Source organism: Tupaia chinensis, unplaced genomic scaffold, assembly GCF_000334495.1.
Source record: "Tupaia chinensis unplaced genomic scaffold, TupChi_1.0 Scaffold000013_1, whole genome shotgun sequence".
In the NCBI taxonomy this organism is placed as follows: domain Eukaryota; kingdom Metazoa; phylum Chordata; class Mammalia; order Scandentia; family Tupaiidae; genus Tupaia; species Tupaia belangeri.
Genome location: NW_006159443.1, coordinates 1,659,283 through 1,683,501, shown reverse-complemented (window position 1 = coordinate 1,683,501; position 24,219 = coordinate 1,659,283). Strand labels below are relative to the sequence as shown.

Below are 24,219 nucleotides of genomic sequence, written 5' to 3'. Positions count from 1 at the left end.
TATGTGTGTAAAATTTTTACATCTACTGAAAAATTTCTTCTAAAGAGGTTGCTACCACCTTTACTTATATGAATAGAATCCAGGTCTCATTTCCTCACATATATACCCATGTTAGGTAGGTGCAAGAGAACTGAGAAGAATAATAGGGACCAGAAAGAGAAAAGGGAATAGAAAAAGAAGAGGGTAGTGACACAGAGGGAGAAAGAAAGGATAGAATAGGAAGTGCAGTCTGAGAGGAAGGAGTCCAGATGGACTTTTGAGGGTAAGAATTAAAGAAATATAATAATAATGCTGTTTACGGGACCAGCAGTTAGCGTAATGGCTATGTCGCTGGACTCCCACGTAGCTGACCACGGTTTGAGTCCCGGACCCAGTGGCTTAAACTCACACCGGGCACGTGTGCGTGCATGCCCAAGATCCCGAGAGGAAAATAGAGCAGAAGGGATTGCGGTGTGGCCATCCCCCCGGTGGGGGGCGGGGAGAAGAAGGTGATTTCTCGCTTTCTGTCTCTCTCTTTCTGGCAAGTGCACACACTCTACAGCAAAAACCTCTCCCCCCCCAAAAAAAAAAAAATAAAAAAATGCTGTTTATTCCCAAATACTATGAAAATGAAATGTGCATATGTATGAATATTACAAAATTAGTAGCCATATTTCTTTTTCTTTTTATCTTTGCTCTTTATTATAAATTAATTTACAAGTCATACAATTTCTTCATTTCATTTTGAACCATTTCTGCCATTGCCTCATCTCTCTGTAGAGCTCTATGTGAAAACTCCTCTGAACAGCAATCTATATGCAACCTGACTCCCATTCCTCACTGTCCATTCTTTCTTAATCCACCCTGAGAGAGCTTATATTTCTCCCATTTTACAAATATATTTCATATGAAGTGTATTAATAACCAACACTCTCATGGTAGATTTTAACTAACTTCTCAACAGCATACAAAAATCCCCTAAACTCTCCTTGTTTTCTCCTAGTTCATTGCTCCTTCACAGTCTTAGTTGCAGACTTCTGGTCAGTTCCGCCCAACTTTACAATTTTGCTAAGTCTCAGTTTTTATTTTTTATTTTTTTTATTTTTTAAAGAATTATCTTATTCATTCCTTCCTTCATGTATTTATTTAAATTTAATCAGAGATAAACAGAGTGAGAGAGAGAGGGAAAATGAGAAAGCAAGCTACCAGGTCTGGGACTTGAACTTCAGTCGGCCATGTGGGAGTCTAGCACCCTTAACCACCAGAGGGCCCCCCAAGTGGCTCCTAAGGCCCAGTTTAATCCAGGCTATCTACTCTTTCTCACCTGCATATAGGTAACAACATGTCTAAATGATATTTCTATTCCATGTAGTCCCCTGAGCGCCAAAAAATGAATACTCAATTGCCTACTTGATATTTCCACTAGGACATTTAAGAAAAACCTAAAAGTCTTAGCTTAATTCCTAGTTTATATTTAGTGCTTAGCCCAGTGCCTGCTCACAGCAGTACATGTAGCAGGAGTGTGTTCATGTATGTGTGTGTGTCAATAAAAAAATCTAGTGATATTCGTCAGTCTCCACTTAAACAAATGCAAACTATTAGTATATTTCACAGTGATTGCTCATGTTTATATGTGATTATGGATTCAATTTGCAAGTCTATTTTCAGACATTCTATAGTATACATGTTTCACTTTAAAATAATAAAAAAAAAATTAATCAACCAATACCCAGTACTTAGTCAAACTTACCAACAGGAAGTGCTAGGTCCTTTTTCATTAAAGCTGCTGCACAAACCCCACCAAGATTAGCTAATTCTTTTTCCAATTGAATGACTCCCTGTAGGATTGCATAAAATTTGCTGTTTTAAAAAACGCTTAGAATATAGATTATCAACAACATGTGATTCAAATTCAAGCACTCTTTTTGAAGTTAGAAGGAAGTGTGTATTAGCTAACAGTTAAATTGAGAGTGGAAGAGATTCAATATACATTTCATGCTGGTTTTAAGGTTTAAGTTTACAGGATCTTTGCTCTAATAATTTTTCAGTGATCACTGAAGGAACAAAATCAACTTTGACTTTGGTTTTGTTTTACTTAATGATTTAAAAAATTTAGAAAAGATGACTTTAAGCTAGTCCCTTTTTGAAATTAGGTTTTATTATTTCCTCAGAAAGGTAGAGCCACCTGAGCAGGCACAGAATAGCGTAACTTTACTTCAAAAGTTGGGTAATGCTGTACCAACTCTTTTTCCTCAAGTACTAAGAGTAGCAAAAACAGACCACTGGACATAAACTTCCAAATATTTTAAATTATACACCCCTACTTTAAAATATAGTTAAGATTTTTGGAATATAGGCAGTAATACAATTTAAGTCAACAACAGCCCTAGAAATACAATCTTCTTTAACAGACGGAAAAGGTAACATTCTTACCTCATCAGGTCCGGGACTAAATTCATACCCAATTGCAAAACACTTGAAACCATAGAAAGAAGCTTTGTCATCTTTCACATAATCTGATGCTGTTTCTAGTGAAAAAAGAGCCTCATTTCCTAAAGAAAAAAAAGAGACCTGAGCTCAAAATTTGAAGCAATTTTATTAAAATTTCCCTATCCTTTATCTACCCTATGGTAGATGGCAATATAGTTCAGATACTAAATAACTTAGATAGACTTCTGGGTCAGTTCCTGTATCACTTAAGCAAATTATGTTAAAAAGCATCAGAAACAAGACCACCCTCGGTACTGCTGTTATTTTTCTTTAGGATCAAAGTTTTCTGCTTAAATATCCTACCTTTAAGTTACAAGGGTAATTATCTTTCAATTATTTGTCAATTTCTGAGGTTTATAAGGTTAGTCTTTTCTGTTAAAAAGTGCACAATCCTCTAACCTAGCATTTGGCTTTTGCTGCTCTTTTCCAAACAAAGGCATTTTGGAAAAGCAGAAAGAAGTTTCTGAATCCAAAGTGGCTCTTAGTTTGAAGGATCACAAGTGCTATTATGGTTAATTGGCTAAAAACACACCCAACTACCTACAGTCCTATCAAATCACCTAAAAAACTTTTTTGACAGAAAACATGAGTTGCAGCAATAACAAGTAGACACATGTGCTCACTTTCTTGCTCTCTCTCTCTCTCTCTCTCTCTCTCACACACACACACACACACACACCTTCACACCTCTGAAACAACACCTTTAACACAATTCAGGAAGGGGTTCACAGATTCTTTTGAATGGAAGGACTTAAGCCCTTCATTTAGTTCTGAAAATTATCACTGACTGGGAAAATTAAAGATCAAATCCACGTTTTCTGTAGTGTGAGCCCAACCACACGACAGGCATTCCTCAATATTAACACATTGCCTTATTAAGCTATTATTTTTTCACAACTCCTCCAAACATTCTCTCCTACAAAACTCAGATCATCCTGTGTCTCTTGCCTAAGATGTTTTACTTACTCCTCAACTGCAATCCAAATACATAGGATTTTAATACATTCCTTATAAAAATTAAATAAACATTTTCAATGAAATTGAAAATATTATTAAACTGAAAGTGAAAATATTGTTAAAATATACATAAAATAAAATATTTTACCATATAAAAGAAAAAAAGCAAGGAACTCACCTGGCAACACTAAAACCATAGTAGGCCACCCAGAAGATCCAGAAAATTTCTTTAGTTCTATCCATGAATTAAGATTTTCATGAACAGATGCCAATTTTGGTCCATACCCTGAATTCTGAATAGTTCTGACTGGAATCAACAAACGGAGGACATCTTCTGACTGTGCAGTACCACATTGAGGGTCGAATTCGATTGTCATCCACCTGACACATTCTGGGAATGTCACCTGAGGTCAACAGGCAAGAGGACATGAAGATATGTACACACACACACACACACACACACACACACACATCGACATCTGTATATGTATCTATGTCTTCACTTTTATTACATAAAATGGAAGATAAACTACAAATCTAAAATTTTTAAAAATGTTACCTATGTCAGAGAAGAAGGGAATAGAGTGAAGGGATAAGAGATAAAAGCTAGATTTGTTTTACGGCTTTGACTTTGGATTATGTAATTATTTAAATAAAACAAAATCCAATTGAAAAAATTTCTAAAAATCTAAAATAAATAAAACAAATGACCTTAAATGTATACCTATTAGTGTATAATCAGAGAGGGACAATTCTAATTTACTGCATACACATACACAGAGAACAAATGAGTAAGTGATTTTCTAATTTAAATATTTTCATTATTGTTGAAAACAGGGATTCTAGAGGTATGAAAAAGGAGATTCAGATGTCCCTGTGGTCCTTAATAGTATCATCAGTACAAACTCATGAGGTATTTCATCTTTAAATATTATATATACATATAAATGTCTGTGTACATATATGTAAGAACATATGTGTGTGTGTGTGTGTATATGTATGTATGTATGTATGTATATATATATATATATATATATATTAAATGAGACAAGAGCCAAGGCACTTTGAAGAAATGGCTAGTTCCAGATTTGAGGCAGAAAACATACAAGGTGAGCCTGGAACCAGAAAGCAAGGAAGCAAATAATGTCTACAAGGGATATGTCTAAAGGACTCAGCAGGTAAGCTGAAAAGTCTCATCTAACAAAGACCCACAATACAGTTTCTTCAAACAATGAATTTCAAGAAAACAAAAATAGAGAGGTAGAGGAAGACCTACAAATTTAACGAGATATAGGATGAAAGAGAACTAATAATCACAATGTATAAATTTTATTTGGATTCTAAATCGAACTATTAAAATATGCATATTTGACAACATTAAGGAATACTTCAGTTTTTCAGTGTAACTATTATGATTATTTTAAAAGGTCCTTATGTTTTAGGCTTACATATAAGGAAATATAATGAATGTGCTTTCGAACAATATGGGAGATAAAGAAGTGGGTATGGAATAAATGAACCAGGTTTTACTAAGAGTTGAAGACTTGAATTTGGGAGGATGAATAAATCAGTGCACTGTAATAGCTGGTCTACTTCTCTAAATTAAATTGATAAAGTGGATGAATCCTCTTAATTACATGATTTAATTTTAAGAATAAGGATTTTGAATACTTTATAATAAAAACATTGAATTATAAATGCTTTATATGTAATATTATTATTTTACATTTTGTATAGTAGAGTAATTTAAAGTCCTACATTGGTTATGTAAATTTTCAGAGCTCAGACTCTGTCACAAATAATATCTATTAAAAAAATGACTTAAAACTTTAATTCTTGTTACCATTACTATTACAATATACTACACAGAATTTATAGAGATTTCACTATTTATACTTCATTATACTAAAAAATTTTGAGAAAAACTCGTATAAACCTGAGTTTACATACTTTAATTTAGAATTTTTGTTTCAAACCTTTACTTTTGTATATCTGACAGTGCCAATGCCCCTGCTGATTCTCTATAGTTAAATATTATAAAAGAAGTTATTCTGGTTGGTTCCATGGCCTGGTGGTTAAGGCAGTCAGATCCCACATGGCCAACTGGGTGGTTTGATCCTAGCTGCAGTTTAAAAAAACATGTTGGGTATATGTAAGTGCAGGTTCAAAGTTCTGACAGGATGGAGAAATGGAAAAGAGACTGAGGAATGACTATGCCCGGTAGGGGGTGAGGGAGGTGGGCATGCTTTCCCACTTGCCCTCTGTCTTTTTGGTGAGTGCATGTATGTAATGGCAAATTTAAAAAATAAAGTCTTAATAAAAAAGTTACACTTCTGAACACAGGCAAAGCATTCTTAATGTATCATTAGAGAGCTTCAAATCAAATTTTAAATTTAAATTCCGAGACTGGGTGCCTACCTTGTAGTGCATCACACCAGCAGGTTTGTACGGGTGCTCACTCTCTATGACAGCATAGTGATTAGAGGTGGTACACGCAGAGAGACCTTGTTCTGGCTGGTTTCCTGTGGTGCTGTCTGTTGACTGATTAGGATTAAATGCAGGGGGTGCATACTTCTGATTCAAGATGGCAACTGAGGGAAGCAACTGCTGGACAAGGCCGAAGACTTCTACAGCCACCTAGTATGTATAAAAGAAAATGTACGATTAAATGAGATAAGAAATGTAAAAAGTAGTTTTAACATTTTGAATTATATAATTACTGGTACTCTTATTAATAACTATTTCCATCTAGAGTTTTTGCTAGCTAGGTTTCTGTTTGAAGAGACATCTATTCTATGAATAAAAAAGATTTTCTAAAATATCTTCGGTATTACATGAAAATAATTTAGTTTGTATTTTTAAACACTTGTTTTTTTGTGGTCTGTAGTAAATTAGATTTCACTCAATATTTAATTATATCAAACAATCAATTGTTTATGATTTCTTTCATTCCAGAATATTTCGCTGTTTTAAAAATACTCCTATTGTCTTGCATTGCTATTATTATTAAAGATGAAGAGCTGACATCAACCTCATACATCTTTATAAAAATCTAAGTAAATTTAATCTTCATTATGTATCATATTCCTAAAAATATATTTCCTATTCTCAAGTTCTTCAATTATGAAATAAGTAAATAAAAACAATAGTCCAGTAAATAATACTTTTGGGTCATTGGAAAAATCATGAGGCATTTTTGCACAGAAAAACACATCATGACTTTTCTAACAACCCATTAAGAACAGAGAAATTTAACTAATAACTTCTACTATGTAACACATTTATCTGTTATTGTCACCTGTACCCCAGGTACCTCAAGGAATAAAGTATTTTTTAAAAAGATACAAATTCTAAATATATGTATATATATGTATATATATTTTTTTTAATCTAATATTTTTTAAAAATTACACACCTTGGGAATAGCAGCAGCTACTGGTCCTATGTAGGCTATAATAAGGGGAAGCAGCATGGAAAACAGACTGGAAGAACTAAGCAGTTCTGGAATGTCATCAGCTAAAAAAGGTATTAAGACTATAGTTAGACAGTAGTTTCATGGTACTACATACATGTTATACTAAATCTATATTCTGTTCTCTTGAGCAAAATTATAGTCAATGCTAATTTGATTGCTTATAAAAGACCTCGTTCTATTATATTTATTCACATATATTATCTCGATTAACCCTCACAATAAGATACCTTTATTATTTTCACTTTTTGGAAGTGGAAACCAAAGCACAGTGTTCAATTATCTTACCCATTAAGCATATTTGCCTATGAAGTGATAGGACCAGGATAAGAACTGAGGGTCAATGAACCATGATTTTAAACTGCTACTCTGGTTCCAAACATGGTTATATGAGTGACAGCAGGTAAAGTACTCAAACTGTAAAATTAGTAATAACAGTATTTCCCTCATTGGGTGTTGTGAAGATTAAATGAATTAATATATATGAAATACTTAGAAAAACCCTTACACTTATTAAGTACTCCAAAAGTGTTTGCTGTTACTAAGTTATATTGCATTGTAATTTTCTAGGAAAGCACTTTGTTGACAGGCATATTTAGTTACTTATCCACGAGTAATGGTGCTGGAAAGATTGGCTGGATCTAGATTATGAAGACCGTTATATCATAGGCTGATTATGCTCTCAAATACTTGCTTCTAGATCAGTTATTGCATCAGGATAAGCTAGGCACTTACTTAAAAGTATGATTTCTGGCCCAACCATAGTGGTGCAGGCAGTAGGGGCATTGCTAAATGATGCTAGAAACTACATGGGAAGGCTCTGGATTCATGTCGCAGATATGCCCAACATGTGGGAAACACCCACGGGCATGCTGATGATATGAGCTGTTTGCAGGGTTAGGAGGAGGACTGCAACATGTAGCCCCTGCCAAGGGTGTCCGCCTATCTCTCATAAAGGAAATAAATAAACTATATATATGTATATGATTACATATGTCTACATTTGTGTGCACACACACATATATACACACACATATGTACATGCACACATATGTACACACACAATTTTAGCTTAGCCTAAACCCTGGGGAAGCAATGGCAGCCTAAATTATGGCAGTGGGAGAAGAGGGGGGAGAACACAAACTGGAGAGTTTCCAGTGAAAGAACTCTAGAATTCATTTTAGACAAGAGAATCTGAAGAGACGTTTAGGGTTACAACCCCGGGTAAATGGTGATATATATTACTGGAAACATGACAAAGAGAAGGAAAACATTTTTTGACTATTAAAAGAACAAAGCAAAGACCCATTTAAACAAATTAAACTTAATTGAGTTAATCAAGTTAATTAAGTACAACTTAGTGGGTTAACTAAAGAAATATGAATACCAGATAATTGCTTTTGTACATTCTAAAAACATTCCACATTAGCTCATGGAAAGCATGCTTGATCCAATATTAGTGTATGAGTAGACCTATAACAAATTAAATACTTTAGCATCTCAAAATGGCACCTCTTCAATAATTCTGTACACTACGTAGAGAATACAGAATCTGAAATATGACTGCTAAGGAAGAAAAAGAAAGTCTTACCATCCACAGCAAGAGCTCTGTGCAAAAGGTCCTTAGCAGCTCGAACAACAGTGCTTACCACGGACAGAGCTCTGCTACAGTTTTTATCTTCTTCATTGGCTTTACTCAAAAGTTGGGACTGTAAATCTCCATCAAATTCACTCCTGTAACATGAATGAACACTAGACTGTCTTACAATGATAAGTAGCGCATGATTTAACTTTAGGAATCATATATAAATTAGAGAATCTCGTTAAAGCATATAGTAAAAAAGTAAGCATATAACTATTAATGTCAGGGAGTGGTAAGGACTTGGAAGAAAAATAAAGTAGTAAAGGGCTTAAAGTAAAGAATGTTATTTTAAATAAATATCAGTTCTCTGAGGAATTGATATTTAACAAAAAACCTGAATTATGTTTAAAACAAACAAAAAAACCCGAAACAAGGCAAAACGACACATGTAAAAATCTGAGGGAAAACTGTCAGGGAAAAAGAATAGATTGATGAGTTCAAGGAGCAGGATGAAAACAAATATGGCTAGAATCAAATGAAAAAGACTAAAGGGTAAAGGAGTAGGAAAGGGAAAAGGAGTTGAGTAATGTGAAGTCTGCAGGCCACAGTGATGACTTAATAACTAATACTGGTACAATAATGGGAAGCCATTGGGCCTTGAGCGAGGGCAGAACTTGGTAAGATTTATATTTTTATCATATCAGTCCATTTGTGCTGTGGAGAACAGACTTGTAGGAGGGCTTCACCAAGAGGTGGGAGACCTAGAGGGTTTTACAGTCAGGCATATAGTCATGGCTTAAACTAGACTGTTAATTATGGAAGTGGTAGAAAAATATCAGATTTAGGGTCCAGCAGATGGCGTAATGGCTAAGTCACTGGACTCCCATGTGTTGACTGTGGTTAAAGTCCCAGACCTAGTGGCTTAAAACTCACACCGGGGGTGTGTGTGTGTGTGTGTGTGTGTGTGTGTGTGTGCATGCCCAAGATCCCGAGAGGAGAATGGAGGAGAAGGGATTGCGGCGTGGCCATCCCCCCCGGGGGGGGTCGCTTTCTGTCTCTATGTCTTTCTCTTTCTGGCAAGCGCACAAACCCTATAGCGAAAACCTCTCAAAAAAAAAAAAAAAAAAGGAAAGAAAAGAAAAGAAAAGGTCAGATTTAGTATATTTGAAAAGTATGGCTTCTAGGACTTGATGAACTAGACATAAAGTGTGAAGGAAAGAGACAAGTAAGGAGGACTTCCAAGGTATCTGGCTGTTAACTGTGGATAGGAGAGGAGTACCCAAGATGTATGTTAGTAACTATGCAGAGCATTCTTAAAGTGGATGTGTGGTGTAATGGCTAAACGTCTGCCACATGGATCCCTATTTCTTGCCTACAAATCCCCGTATACAATTTATTAAAAGTGTGACTCCGGGCAAGTTATTTAACAACTCAGTTTCTTAGTTCCCTTGCCTTTAAAGTAGTAGGAAAAACATGACCTAACGGAGTTGCAGGACTACCTAGGGTAACAGATGAAGCACTTAAGGGTACTGCCTGGCACAGAGAAGGAACTCAGTGCACATTAATATCACAACCACAATTAGCATTATCCAAATGACAATGTCCCAGAGGGCCCAGGATATTCAATGTAGGGCTGAAAAGACACAAAGCTAGAGAGAAAAACTTGAGAGCCATCAAAGTAGGATGGCATTTAAAGCTTGGTGGAAAACATTGCATTTTGTATAGGATGTGACGTCTAGGAAGCAGATTGTTCTCTAGCTTCTTGAAAAATATAACTCTTCTTTAGTGCATGATATAGTTTTAAAACTACAGTTTAAAAAAGAATAATGTACTCTTCAATGTAGTGCTTATGTAACAGAGTTTTTCTTGATAATAGTAAAATGACTAGAAAGCTTTTGTATCTTAGTAGCAAAACTGTAATTATAGCTATTTACTGCCTAATATTTCTGTTCTACTTCACATGGAAAAGGAAAGCAGACAATCTATTATTTAGGGAAATTACTTTATACTAACTACCTAGGCAGTGCCCCCAGATAGTTTATGAAGGAAACAGAGGAAGCAGCAAGCCTCTGAAAGTGATACACATCTTAACTGATCTGATGCTAAATTAGGTTGAGGACAAATGTGGTGGAGACTGGTACTTATTACTACCTAAGACTCCAGCTAAGTTGCTAAAAGAAAAATGTAGACTTAGTGAGGAATGTATATGTGAAAGTTTTTAACCCCAAAGTTATTATTCTTTATTTTATACTGCTTGTGTACGGAATGGTTTTTGTTATAAATACTGTACGAAACACACCATTATATATATTCTAGAGCCTTAAGGGCTGGACTAGGCAGGTATAAGAGTCACACATATTAAAATATTCTACAGACTAAATAACAAGAGCAAGGCAACACCATTTTCAGATTAGAGTTGATCTGATCATTAATGTTAGGTACTCTTCAAAGAGAAATGAATACATTCTATTTAAATATGAGACTTTGGACCAGAATTATAAAGTGACAGCAAATAGATATATGCCCAGTACACAAAAATTTTAGTGATCCTAATAATGACAAAAATGTTTAAAACATTCATCTTTATAGTATACATTATATTTACATATTAAAATGACATTTCTTTATATAAATTAGCACAAGTATGTACTAGGAAGATGTTTATAATTTAGTTACAAGCATCGATTATTAAAATGTTTTCTTTGTTTATGACAGAGTACATGCATGTGTGGGGGTGGGGTGAGGGACGCACCCTCCAGAGTCCAGGCATGCCATAACCTCCTTCTTCCAGCCCTGCATCCCACTGGATTCTGGGTAGTTGTGCGCATGCCCTGCATGTAACAGGCTGAGCAGGCTGGGATTGAAACCACAGTGTTCTGTGGGTCTGGTTTCTGCTGAAGAGTGCATTACCTCTGTGCCACAGAGCTGGCTTCCATTTAGCATTTTTTCACCTTGGCAGTAAAGTGTGTATGTTCTACCACTTTAAAGTATTTCCTTATCTCTATACTTACACCTACCTATAGTAGAGAATCTGTGGAATCTGCCCTCTGGTTTGGTTGGTACCATTACTACTCAAGCTGCATGTGCTGAATGTAAATGTCACACCATCGGGGCACTGAACTGTGGTCATTCCTCCATCTCCATTGGCTGTACGGCTTCCATAGTTCCTCAAGCGCACAGCATATTTAACATTTTCCTTCATGAAAAGATGTAAAACATGCTTATATTCACTCAAGATGTTCAGAGGACACACAAAAATAACTAGTAGAATTGGATAAATACACTGAATTTTTTGGTCTTACTTACAGATGATGTTATTGAATAATGTTTTAATGACTCAAACATGATGATAGTTAACAGTTATTGAATGCCTACTTTGTGACAGAAATTGTCCTAAGTACTTTATGAGATTTATTTAGATTAAATCTTAGAATAATCTCATAAGGAAAATATCACTATTTCTATTTTACGGATGAGGAATCTAAGGTACAGAGAGGCTAAGTAACCTGCCCAAAATCAGATAGCTAGTAAGAGATGGAACTAAGATTCAGACACAGCAGTATGACAAGTTCATGCTTGTAATCACACCACTACAATATTGAACAAAAGAAAAGATTTTAAATACATAAGCTAATATATTAGATCATTGGGAAAGTTGTTATGTATTTTTCTACACAAAAATGCATCATGACTTTCCTGATGGCCCAATATTTACTTGATCAGTTTAACTTTTGGAGTAATTTTAAGCATAAGAAAAAAAAATGGTAAGCCCATTATATATATATTTTTAAGAGACATCAGAGACAGAAACAGACAGATGGACACGGGAAAAATACCCATAAAAAACTTCCAAAATATGATGCACTATATGTATCAGATAGTGAACTATAGATACTAATGCCTTATGACCCATGATATATAAACATTTTAATGAAAACTTCAAGTCTTTATTTTAAGACAGGGGTCTCAGCATGTCATGATCCTCCTGCTTCAATCTCCCAGTTATGACTATAGGTATGCACTACCGTACCTCGTTCATTTTTAGACAGGGTCTTGCAGTGTTGTCCAGGCTAGACTTGAGCATGCAGTTTTCCTTTCTATGCCTCCTGAGTGGCTGGGATAACAGGCATTTACTACTCAGCCTTTAGGTTTACCAGGAAGTGAATCTGACCTCCCATGTGACCCCAGCCTATGGAGTGCACAGTGTCTGCAAGTGCATATTAGCTGGGCATAAATGCTTTTTGATAAAGTTTCTCATGAAGCTACCCTATCCAGAATTATGCTCTATAATTTTACCTGCTCTATCATTTCACTTGAACTCAGAAATACATTTTTTTAAACGAATTCTGGCACAATAGAGAGAAAGAAACATGGAGACTAATATTTATTGAGTTCCTATTTTATGGAGACTCCGAAACCAGTGCTTTATTCCCATTATTTAATCTGAATGATACGCACTGTAGATATTATTCTTTCCAATCCACAGATTAATCTCAAGGTGGTTAAATGATGATATGCCAGTGTCTTAAAGTAAATATGTGGGGAAGCAGGTATCTGAAAGTCTCTTTGACTCCAAAATCTAATAATGCTTCTTACTATACCAGATTTTTTAAGAGGTATTATGCAATAACAGAATACAATACAGTACAACATCAGGAACACAGTGACAATTCCATGAAAATTTGAAGCACCACATAAAGGATACCTTAGGAATAGTCATATTTAACAAAAATCCACAGAATACTTTTCACTATCTTGAACTACATAATATCGGATCAGCAACAAATTCAGGAAGTGTTTTTCCATAGAAAACCTTTCCCGATGACCTAGTATTATCTCTTATTTGTAACAGAAATATATGGTTGAAATTACCTTTAAAGGAACAACTTTGTCAAGTCTGATTTCAGCTATATCACTGGGTGAATCATCTGTTGTATAAGTTCCTTTGACTAATTCTAGAGATGTCCACCTGTGGGAATGAGTTGAATCTCCTGCATGTTCGCTCTAACAAAATGAAACACAACAAAAAAAATGCATTAGACTCTTAATTTTATAGTATGAACAATTTTAAGAACTAATTTTTAAAAGCTTCTTTCTTTCTTTCTTCCATGAGTGAGAGAAAGGCAGAGAGACAGTCTCAATACCATAATCTAAATCTAGCTTCAGTTAACTCCAGATCTTGGGCACATGCACATTCCGCATATTCAAGGTGATTTCTGGACTAAAACTGGGAATATTCTCTTGAGCGTAGTCCACATAGAGCATCATGTTTTACTGCTGTGCCACCATCAGAATCCTAAATAAAATATTGCTTTTAAGCAGTTTACTTCTTTGTATATAAAAAGTAGCCATCAGAATTTCCCTATATAGTGACAGCAGGTGGTTAAGATGGGTGGATTCCACATGGTTGACTGTGCAGTTTGAGTCCCAGACCTAGTGGCTTGAAAAACATGCCAGGAGCATAAGTAGATGCCCAATATCCCAAAGGGAGAATGGAGGAGAAGGGACTATAGTGTGACCATCCCCACGGGAATGCTTTGTCACTTTCCTTCTCTCTCCAGTGAGCATATGTGCCCTTCTAGCAAATTAAATAATGGTTATAATAATAATTTCCTATATATACTAAAGAAAAAAACTGGGGGTACTCTGCTATTCACTTTGTTCTGATTTCCAGAGGAGACCACAACATAAAGAAGCCTTTCCCGTCTGACGTCTTAAACTAGTCCCACTTCTTTGTAAGAAGAGTACTATATATAATTATAGAAACTAATAGCAAAGTGGAAAATTAATTTAAATTAGTTGTTCAAAAGAACCAAGTTATAGGTAACTATTTAAGAAAAAATTATTTACAAGTTACCTTCTGTCCCATTTTAATGAAACTTTGTGACAACTCAGTTGCTTTAAATAGACATGCCCCGACTCCAGCTCACCTTGAGTTTCAAGACACCAGGTCCAAGACTGCCAAGTGGCAGTCCAGTGCCTTAACTACTATGCCACCTGCTGGCCTCTAACTAGACTACAGAAAAATACTGCTAAATAATCTAAGTATTGTCCTTGCTAAGAATCATCACCTAGCATTCTATGACACTGACAGGTAATTATATCCATCTGAACATTGTTCCTGTTTCTTAAAAAACAGCAGCAACAACCAAAAAATACTCAAAACTGGGATCAGCAGTTGGCGTAATGGCTATGTCGCTGGACTCCCATGTAGTCGACCGCGATTTGAGTCCCGGACCTGGTGGCTTAAACGCATGCTGGGCGTGTGTGCGTGCCCAAGATCCCGAGGGGAGAATGGAGAAGAGATTGCAGCGTGCCTATCCCCCCTGGGGGGTGATTTCTTGCTTTCTATCTCTATGTCTCTCTCTGTCTTTCCAGCGAGTGCACACGCACTATAGCAAAAACCTCTCAAAAAAAAAAAAAAATACTCAAGACTTGTAATCAGAGGTTTAGCTAAATATAGTCTAGTAACTAATTCCATTTCAGATCTTTTCCTTTCTGCAAGTACAAAATTACAAGGTAAGAGTGATCCAAGATGACACTTAGCAATCAGTTAAAATCACTCTTTCAATTTCTTTAACACTGTCAATCTTTGATTGATCCACTAAACCCTCAATGGTTTGGATCCATTGTTCTATGACAACGCTAAGTCCTGATACACACAGGACAAACACTGTAGGAGTAATACTTACATCATCAACCAGCACCTCCAATTCATATTCATGAATTCCACCTCCTCCATAGACAGAGAATCCAACTACAACTATTCCAGGTTTGTCTACTGAAAAACAGATGGCATCAGGAGACCCATTCCCAGTGTTCCAACTTCTCCCTTGACTCGTTTTTGTGAATCGGTTAGCACTGGCTTTTACAGAGTGAAGAGAATTAAGTCCATCGACCTGTGAACAAAAAAAGTAATTACATCAGTAGTCTATACCTAAGTGTTAAAAGTATACCTGCAACAAAATTATCCAAAGGTTTCTAAGAAGTCCAGTAAAATAGCCTGTACTTAAAATAGCCTGTACTGAATTAAGTCTTCCTAAAAGTATGTTCTATTAAAAGATTACCCCATAATAATACCAGATCTTACCATTCTAAATTCACAAAGCAATGTTACTTGACAGCATTTTCTTATTTTGGTCATATTAAGCTATACATTTCATGTAATTTATGATATCAAAATTAGAGAATAATCACTCACTTTGAAAAGAGATAAGAAAAACTTCATCAAGATTCTATAGGTGAACATTGTACAGACTATGCTACACAGAAGTCTAGGAATTCTCTAGTTAGGTTGCAAGGAAGAGGTAGATTCAAAGTTATCCTTTTCAACCAGAGCACAATTTAAAGAAAATGTTCTTTGAGGCCAGCAGATGGTGTAGTGGTTACATCACTGGACTCCCACATGGCCAGACACAGTGGCTTAAAACTCAAGATGGGTATGTGTATATGCATGCCCAAGATCTCGGGAGGAGAATAGAGAAGGGAATGAGGCATGGCCATCCCCCCTCTTTCACATGAGGGCTCTGTCTCTCTCTCTTTCTCCAGTGAGTGTGCATACCCTAAGGCAAAAACTTCAAAAGAAAAAAAAATGTTTTTATGCTAAGTTTGAATACCAGTAATACACACAATAATTTTATTTCTTACAACTTTATATTCAATAGTTGACTATATATAAACACACACATGTGTGTACACCCTAGCATACTAGAGAGGATCTGAGAACTTCTTTGGGTTTGAAACTGCTCTTATTTGCAGACTCTGCTGCTTTTTTTTTTTTAAAAGTATTTATTTAATTCCACTTCTTGTTATTATTATTATTATTATTATTTTTTAATTTGACCAGAGAGAAAGTGAGAAAGCAAGCCTCCAGGTCCAGGACTAGAACCATGGTCAGTCATGTGGGAGTCCAGCACCTTAGCCACCAGGTCATTTGCCAGCCCCAATAGACTCTGCTTCTAATCTAAGTTGGTTCCAGAAATTTGAGAGACTTGAGAGGAAAAAAAAAAATTAAAATTTCTTATTCTGGCAAGAATTATAAACTGCTCTAAAAAAGAAAAAAAGTGATTTTCTTAAACATAATACTTGTGATAGTATCTGCACATCAATGTGGATGTACTTAATGGCATCAAACTGTACACATAAAAATGATTATAAAGTGTTAAGTTTTACATTATATTTTACTATAATCAAAAATAACTGTGACATAGGTGAGATCAAAACCATCATTCCCATTTTAGAGATGTATTTTACAAGGGTCAATTGAGTGGGGCAGTGCTAAAGTTTGAACTTCTTTTCGACTTCCACATCATGTGTTTGTTATGAGTAACCCAACCTCAACTATATTACTTATTATATAGAAATGGGAACTTTTTGCTTTTACTGGGTCATGGCAGTGGGGCTGTACCATGGGGCAGATAAGAACCTAGTCTAAGAAGAAAACTTATACTTTCTATGACTTGATGTTCTGGTAAACTGGTGAAAAACAAGAAGCAAATAAGAACATATAAAAGGTACAAGAAAGAGCAAAATAGAAAAACAAAAAGATGAGTTTGAATGAACTTTTTCTATTTTTAAGGAAAAAATGTAGGACTGCTGGCTATTTACAATTAGTTTTTTCACAGCCAAAAAATTTAAAAGAAACCATGTGTAATGTTTAAACATATGCTTATTATCCAATATCAAGATACAGTGCATTACCTCAGACCCCAGGGCTGATGCTGTCAGTTCACTGACAATACTGGCCAATAATCCACAGGTGTTAGAGACCAGGTGGGAGGAGAAGAGTTCATTTTCTCTCCTAAGACTGTTCCTCACTGGAAGTACAACAATAACCAGCATTTTCTCCAGAACTTCCCGGAAGCTTGTCATGCCTGAAATGTTTTCTTCACTCTATGGTACAGGAAGAGAATTTTAAGAAAACAGATAACAGAATCCCATTAAAATCTAAAAGAGGGCCAATGCCATAAACACTGGGTGGAGGGATCTGGATCCTATATGGCTGACTACAGTAAGAATCTGGACCTCAGTGGTCCAGAAAACACTTTTGGAGCTGTGTATGCATTCCTAGGATTCTGACAGGAGGAAGGGAGGAAAGAGGAATGCCATGTGACCATGCTCCCTCTAGGGGGCTCTTTCTGTCTCAGACCATGTGCCTTTTGGCATAAATAAAGGAAATACACCTTTTTCCCAAGGGGGTTGGGGAAGATGATGATGATTAAATTAGCTGATATACTGCCTTAAAATTATTTATCTCTTTTTCCATCCTCTTTAGTCCACTGTGAACAGACAGCAAAACATATTCAATTTCACCAGGAGGTCATTGTGACCAATGAGCCCTACAATGGTACTGTGGATTAGAACATCAAATCCTTAGTTCCAGTTTTCAACTTTATCCATGAAATCCAGGGAACTATTAATTATGATTCAATTAGCAAAACCACCTTGCTGACCACTGAGCATACAAGCTCTTCTACAATACTTATATTCCACAGTACTTTATAAGCCATAATATATATCACACACTCTACAGATTTCATAAAATTCCATGGTGGAGAGGAACCTTAAGGTTAAATCACTCTCTTTTCAAGACAAATCAAATATATAAATAAATGAACGTGGAAATAAAGTAACTTTTCAGTTAAAGTCATCCTGAATATTATGATGAGTCCATCTTCTTTCCTCATGTACAATCTGAAGCAGTAACAAGCCACTTAGAGATATCTTTCATATTTATTTCTATTATTACTGAATAAGAGTTATATGCTGGTTAACTTGTTAAACAATTAGTTTTCTTGATTTAAAATAATAAATTCTTGATTTTGTTAAAATATAACTGTAATTTTTCACCTCAAACTTTTTTCATTCTCCAGAAATTTTACTTTCTGGAACATCTCAGAAAGTCAGTTTTTGAAAAAACTCAATTTTTAATTGTACTCTACAATTAAGACTCTTGTGTGGCATCACGTGAGGTTGGTGGGATAGACTGTCATTTATTTATGTGTGTCTGCTTAGTTTATAATTTTTCTTTTTAGTAAGTTACACAAGGAACTTTAATCTTAAACAATTATTTTGTTAGTTTCCTGTGAAAATATTCATAGCATGTAATAGTCACAAATAGACAGTTTATCTTCTAAGATATCTGCTAGTATACAGACTCCTCATTCAAGGGCTATCTTTATTTATATTCCTGTCATAGCTAGTACCTAATGAAAATCTAAGAATATAGACATACGATATTTGCAAAAAGACTGAAAGAAAAGGATCAGACTAGATAAGCAATGAACAATCTATTAGTGTTTCCATGTAGTCTCACTAGCATAGAAATTTATAGGAGATAAAACCCACACTCCTTAGTTTTCCATTAATAAATTGCGATTTCTATATTTCATTCACATTTAAAAATTAAGGCTGAAATGTTTCGAATGTTTACTTAGTCTTATGTTGGGTGTTCAGAAAAGTCATATTTTTTCTGTTTTTCTACACAAAAATGCATCGTGACTTCTGGCAATTCAGTATTTGTTATTTCTATTGGGATCCTACAAAAATATAGTAACTCTGCAAATTTTTTCCCCATTCTTCTAGTACCCTTTTCATTTCTACATGTCATTGAAATTTTCTTCATAATTTTTCTGCTGTTTTAGTTAGGAAAAATTGTTATCACATAATAATTAGGAAATTATTTTTTGCACTCTTTTCTTTGCTTTTATTTTACAGATTAAGTCTTGTCAACTTGGTAGTAATTACATATATGTATGTCCTTAAGTTAATTTTTCTTAAATTATTGTTCTTTCCAATGAACCAGAATCAATTATTAAAGTATGTGTCCTATGTTTATTTTTTTACAGTGTTTACTTTAAAATACCAAAATGTTATTCAAAAAAATTCTTTTATTATCATTCTTCTTGGAAATCTAAAATATTATATTAGAATGTAAAAAATGAAATATTAAAGAAAATACTGCTCATTTTATATGTAAATATGAAATTTAAAATATTTAGCACTTTTGATGAAAGAATCATTGCTAAATGACAATTTGGTAAGTATATTTACCAATACAGAATAAGCACCATGTTAAATATGGCTCCCTTTACAAGTTTATCACCTCATTATAAAAAGGATGTGAGAAAAGACCCACCTGGCTGAGCTTTTCCATATGTGCCACCAAGAGGGGAAAACGGTGGACTAGCGTCGAATCATTCTCTGTGCTGACTTGTTTAACGATTGATCGTAGTAGTACTTCTCCATCATATGCAATAGGAAAGATGGAAGTCAGCTTCACAGAAGTGTGACACAAGGCTGACATGACAGCTGCAAGGAGTCGGCTGCTTGAAGTCTTGAAGTTTGCTTCTTGGATATCCTTTTATAAACAAAAAGATGCACATCCACTCAAAGAAATATTGCATCAGTAAAATCAAAATTTTAGGACATATACAAGGTAAACAAACTTTTCAATCATACCAAAATTTTCTATTGCTCAATCATTTAACTTGTCTTATTATAAGGTTTATTTAAGTTACTACACAATAAAGACAGAAAATTAAGTATGGTAAAAAAACAACAGGCCTCTTGCCTTATAGTAAATTAGAGTTTATATATTTATATATGCTAACAATCACAGTCCCCTCTAGCACTATTTCAAAGAAGACATCAAAAAGTTCCCCATTAAACAGAGGCCTGGGTTCAAGTCACAGCTCCTCTAAAAGTTGAGCACTGGGCACTATGCACACGAATAAAGTTCCAGTGTTTGAGAGGCTGAAGCAGAAGGATGGCAACATGCTGATGCCATCTTTAAAAGAAAGGGAAAAGGCCCCAAATAGAATATATCAAAGAGTATACATTTCTAGCAACTATTTAGTTCTATCTCACAAATTCTAATTTTTATATTTTAATGTGAAATATTTTTAAATTACCTTTATGATTTCTCCTTTAATCCACTGGTTACTTAGAAGTGTGGTCTATTTATGGGACCAGAAGATAGTGTAAATGGTTACATCACTGGGCTCCCACATAGCAAACTGGTTTGAGTCCTGGACCCAGCAGCTTAAAACTCATGCCGGGCACGTGTGCATGCGTGCCCAAAATTCCGAGACGAAAATGGGAGAAAAAGGGATTGCAGCATGGCCATCCCTCCTGGGGGATAATTTCTCACTTTCTGTTTCTCTGTCTCTCTCTGTTGCTCTGAGGAGCATATGTGCCCTATAGTAAAATTCTCTCAAGAAAAAAAAAAAGTGCTCTATTTTCCAAATACTTGGTACTTGGTATCTTTTGCTAATGATTTCTAAATTCCTTCTATTGTCTAAAAACATCTTTTAACCTTTTCAATTTTAAATAAGGTTTATTTTATGGCCTAGCATACACTCTATCAATTAGAACAGGGTGGTTGATAGTGTTCGACTCATCTGCATCCTGATTTTTTTGTTTCTTGTCTAGTTGCTGGTTGTATTAACGACTGGAAGAGGAGTGCTAAAGTCTCCAGTCATTAATGTGAACCGTCTATTTCTCCCTTTAGTTCTGACAGTTTTTTGCCTCAGGTGCTTTGAAATTTCATGATCTGGTGCATACATATTTATGAAGGCTATGGTTTCCTCAAGAATGAAGGAACAACGTTAGCATGTCAGTTTACTCAAGTCTCTCTCCTTCCTGCTCTTACAGACACAGACGCAGCTCAGACCACTGATCTGCTGCTGTCCTACTTTCCCATACTACTCTTGCCCCTTCCTTTTCTTTTTCACACCCACTCATTCATGGATTCAAAGAGCAGATCAGCAGCTGCACAATGTTCGGGCAAATTCTGTAACTAAAAGATGGTAAGGAACAAATGTTTAAGCTTTAACTATATAAGTTCCAAATAAGAACCTTATTTCCTAATTTACCTTTTACAAAAGTTAAAGGATAGGAACAACTACAGTTTATCTTCCTTTTTTTTAAAAGAATTATTTATTTAACTTTATCCATTCATTTATTTTAACTTGACCAGACACACACACACACACACACACACACACACACACACAACACACACAAACAGAGAGAGAGAGAGAGAGAGAAGGAAAGTGAGAAAGCAAGCCACCAGGACAGGTGGGAGTGTCCACCACCGTAACCACCACGCCACCTGCTGGTCACTTCAATTTATCTTCTTGAAGACTATCAAGCAATATATCAGATTTTCAACTAATGTTTTACAAACTAAAATTACCTGATCCAAACAATTCAGCAGATCACAAAGGCAAGCCCACTGTAAGGCTGGAGTTGGGTAGAAGGAATGGAAGCAGGCAGTAAAAGTATTATGACACTCCTGAAGGACAGCTTCTAGAAGACTCAGGGGCTGACTGAGATATCCTTGGGGATCATTATCCAACTTCACCATGCAGTGATCAACTCCTTCGGATAAAATTTTTCTTAACAAAGTTCTGGTTTTTCCAATACATTCTGCTAATTTGCTAGTTTCTTCTACAACTGCTTTTCCTGTAGCTTTGAAGGGGAAAAATAGATTACTAATTAAATGAAATACTAACTATGCATCAAAACAATCAATATACAGTAATTTCCTATGTAGCTAAAATTAACAAGTAATGATAACCTATAAGTAAAATAATTTAGAAATTATGTCCAAATTAGTTGTTCAAAAATTTCTATTTGACAGAATTTTTTAAAAAGTAATACTTTATCAGAGCATTAATTTTAGCCTATTCTGACTTTTTGTTCAAAAATGACAACTTATTTTATTCTTCATAAGCAAATACACAAATATCATAGCAAACTTTCACCCTTTGTTCTAGGAGCAGCTTACAAGCAGGTGGAGACCTTAAGCTTTTGGTTATTTCTACATAAACCTTCTCAAATATTTTCTCCTTAAATTAAAAAAAAATGCATCATACCTGACACTGGGTAAATTTCACAGGTATAGACACGCAATAACCTCAGACAACAGGTACCCACAAAGCGGAGTCTCTCTAAATCAAGAAGTGTAGCTGTGAACTGGAAACCTTTTAATCCTCTCAGTTCTTCAACTCCTAAGACCAAGGTGGTCCAACTCCAGTGAAGAATACTCAACAATGACTCAAAACATTCCTAATCCAAAATATTAAAAAAAGACAATAATTAGTTCACTCAAATGGAAAGATGATGACGTGCAACTTTGAAACTTTATCTTGAACTTTTTTACTGAGTTTTTGGTAGTCCAAATAATAGACACTTATAGTATTACTGAATTATCAGTAAGAGTATATTTGAAGTTTGACAGAAAGACAAAGTAGTTAGGTATTTATAAAAACACATTCTTCAATATTGATTTATTTAAAAATACATTAAGTTTCCCTGCTATCAACCTGTCTGGTTTATTATAGAAATGAAGATAAAAATAAAAAGCACTAATAAATACAAGTTTATTTGAAAGGAAAATTAAACTCTGTATTTTTTACTATAGGGAAATTCCTAGTATTCTAGTATTGGCTATCAGTAGCAGACTGAAATAATTTATTTTATGTCTAAATTATTAAACTGTATAATACAATTCTTGGAAAACAAATTTAATAGAAGATAAAATTTAACTAGAAAATACTTTTAAAATTCTATTTATATTTTCAAATGCTATAGAGTATGGATTTAGGATGATGGGCCTAACTTGTAGTTCTAGATGGTCTACAGGTTTTATCATGCATATATGATGACAGACTCCACTCTTATTACTTCATTCTACCAAATCCCAGATCTCTGGTGATAGTACTACCAACAGTGAGATTTTATAGTTAAACTTTTTATATTTATGAATTTAAGTTCTTAAATTACAACTACAAGGGAACCAGCAGTTAGCGTAATGGCTATGTCGCTGGACTCCCACGTAGTCGACCGCGGTTCGCGTCCCGGACCCGGTGGCTTAAAACTCACACCGGGCGCGTGTGCGTGTGTGCCCAAGATCCCAAGAGGAGAATGGAGAAGAAGAGATTGTGGCGTGACCATCCCCCCTGGGGGGGTGATTTCTCGCTTTCTGTCTCTATGTCTCTCTCTGTCTGTCTGGTGAGCGCACGCGCCCTATAGTGAAAACCTCTCAAAAAAAAAAAAATTACAACTACAATTATCAAGTGAGGAAAAAAACCACTTTAGAGATAATGAAAGGACTACCAAATACAAGAAAAGGAGATTACAGAAAAAAGATACAGCAGAGTCAAAGATCCTTATTTGGATCAAACAATACCAAATTCATTTTAATACTAACAGGACACAAAGTTACTAAGGATCCTAAGTTCTTACAGTCTCTTATTAAAGCATATTCTTTCTGTGGGCCAGCAGATGGTGCGGTGGTTAAGGACACTAGAGCCCCACATAAGTCTACTGCAGCTCAAGTCCTGGACCTGGCAGCTTGCTTTCTCACCTCCCCACCGCCCCCCCCCTCTCTCGTGCTCTGTCTCTCTCTGGTCAAGCTAAAATAATAAATAAATAAATAAAATAATTCTTTAAAAAATAAGTAAATAAAGTATACTCTTTCTAAATTGGCATAGCTGGTTTGGAAGGCCAATAAGACAAAATAAACCAAAATTTAAATGGGCACATCTCCAGTAGTAACATGAGCATAAGTACATATGTAATCAAAGATACATGAGTATGGACGTTCATGAAGCAAAACACAGCAGTTAAAAGTAAGAAATAAGCTGGTTCTTTAATAGGCACAGGGTTAAATAAATCAGAATACAACCATTCTATGGAATACCATTCAAACAAAAGATTAAGAAAGAGTGCA

General features: G+C 35.2%; 1 protein-coding gene across 1 annotated transcript in view; it reads right to left on the bottom strand.

Moving 5' to 3' along the window:
• MYCBP2 (MYC binding protein 2) overlaps nt 1-24,219 on the bottom strand; it is a gene marked incomplete at its 5' end in the record, with an annotated part of 292,519 nt that overhangs the window by 127,788 nt on the left and 140,512 nt on the right. Inside the window, 13 exon segments of the mRNA XM_027769695.1 lie at nt 1,730-1,817; nt 2,413-2,531; nt 3,605-3,830; nt 5,845-6,063; nt 6,842-6,942; nt 8,490-8,632; nt 11,498-11,676; nt 13,353-13,484; nt 15,173-15,379; nt 17,181-17,372; nt 19,618-19,839; nt 21,679-21,953; nt 22,361-22,553. Coding sequence (XP_027625496.1) covers nt 1,730-1,817; nt 2,413-2,531; nt 3,605-3,830; nt 5,845-6,063; nt 6,842-6,942; nt 8,490-8,632; nt 11,498-11,676; nt 13,353-13,484; nt 15,173-15,379; nt 17,181-17,372; nt 19,618-19,839; nt 21,679-21,953; nt 22,361-22,553 — 2,296 coding nt within the window.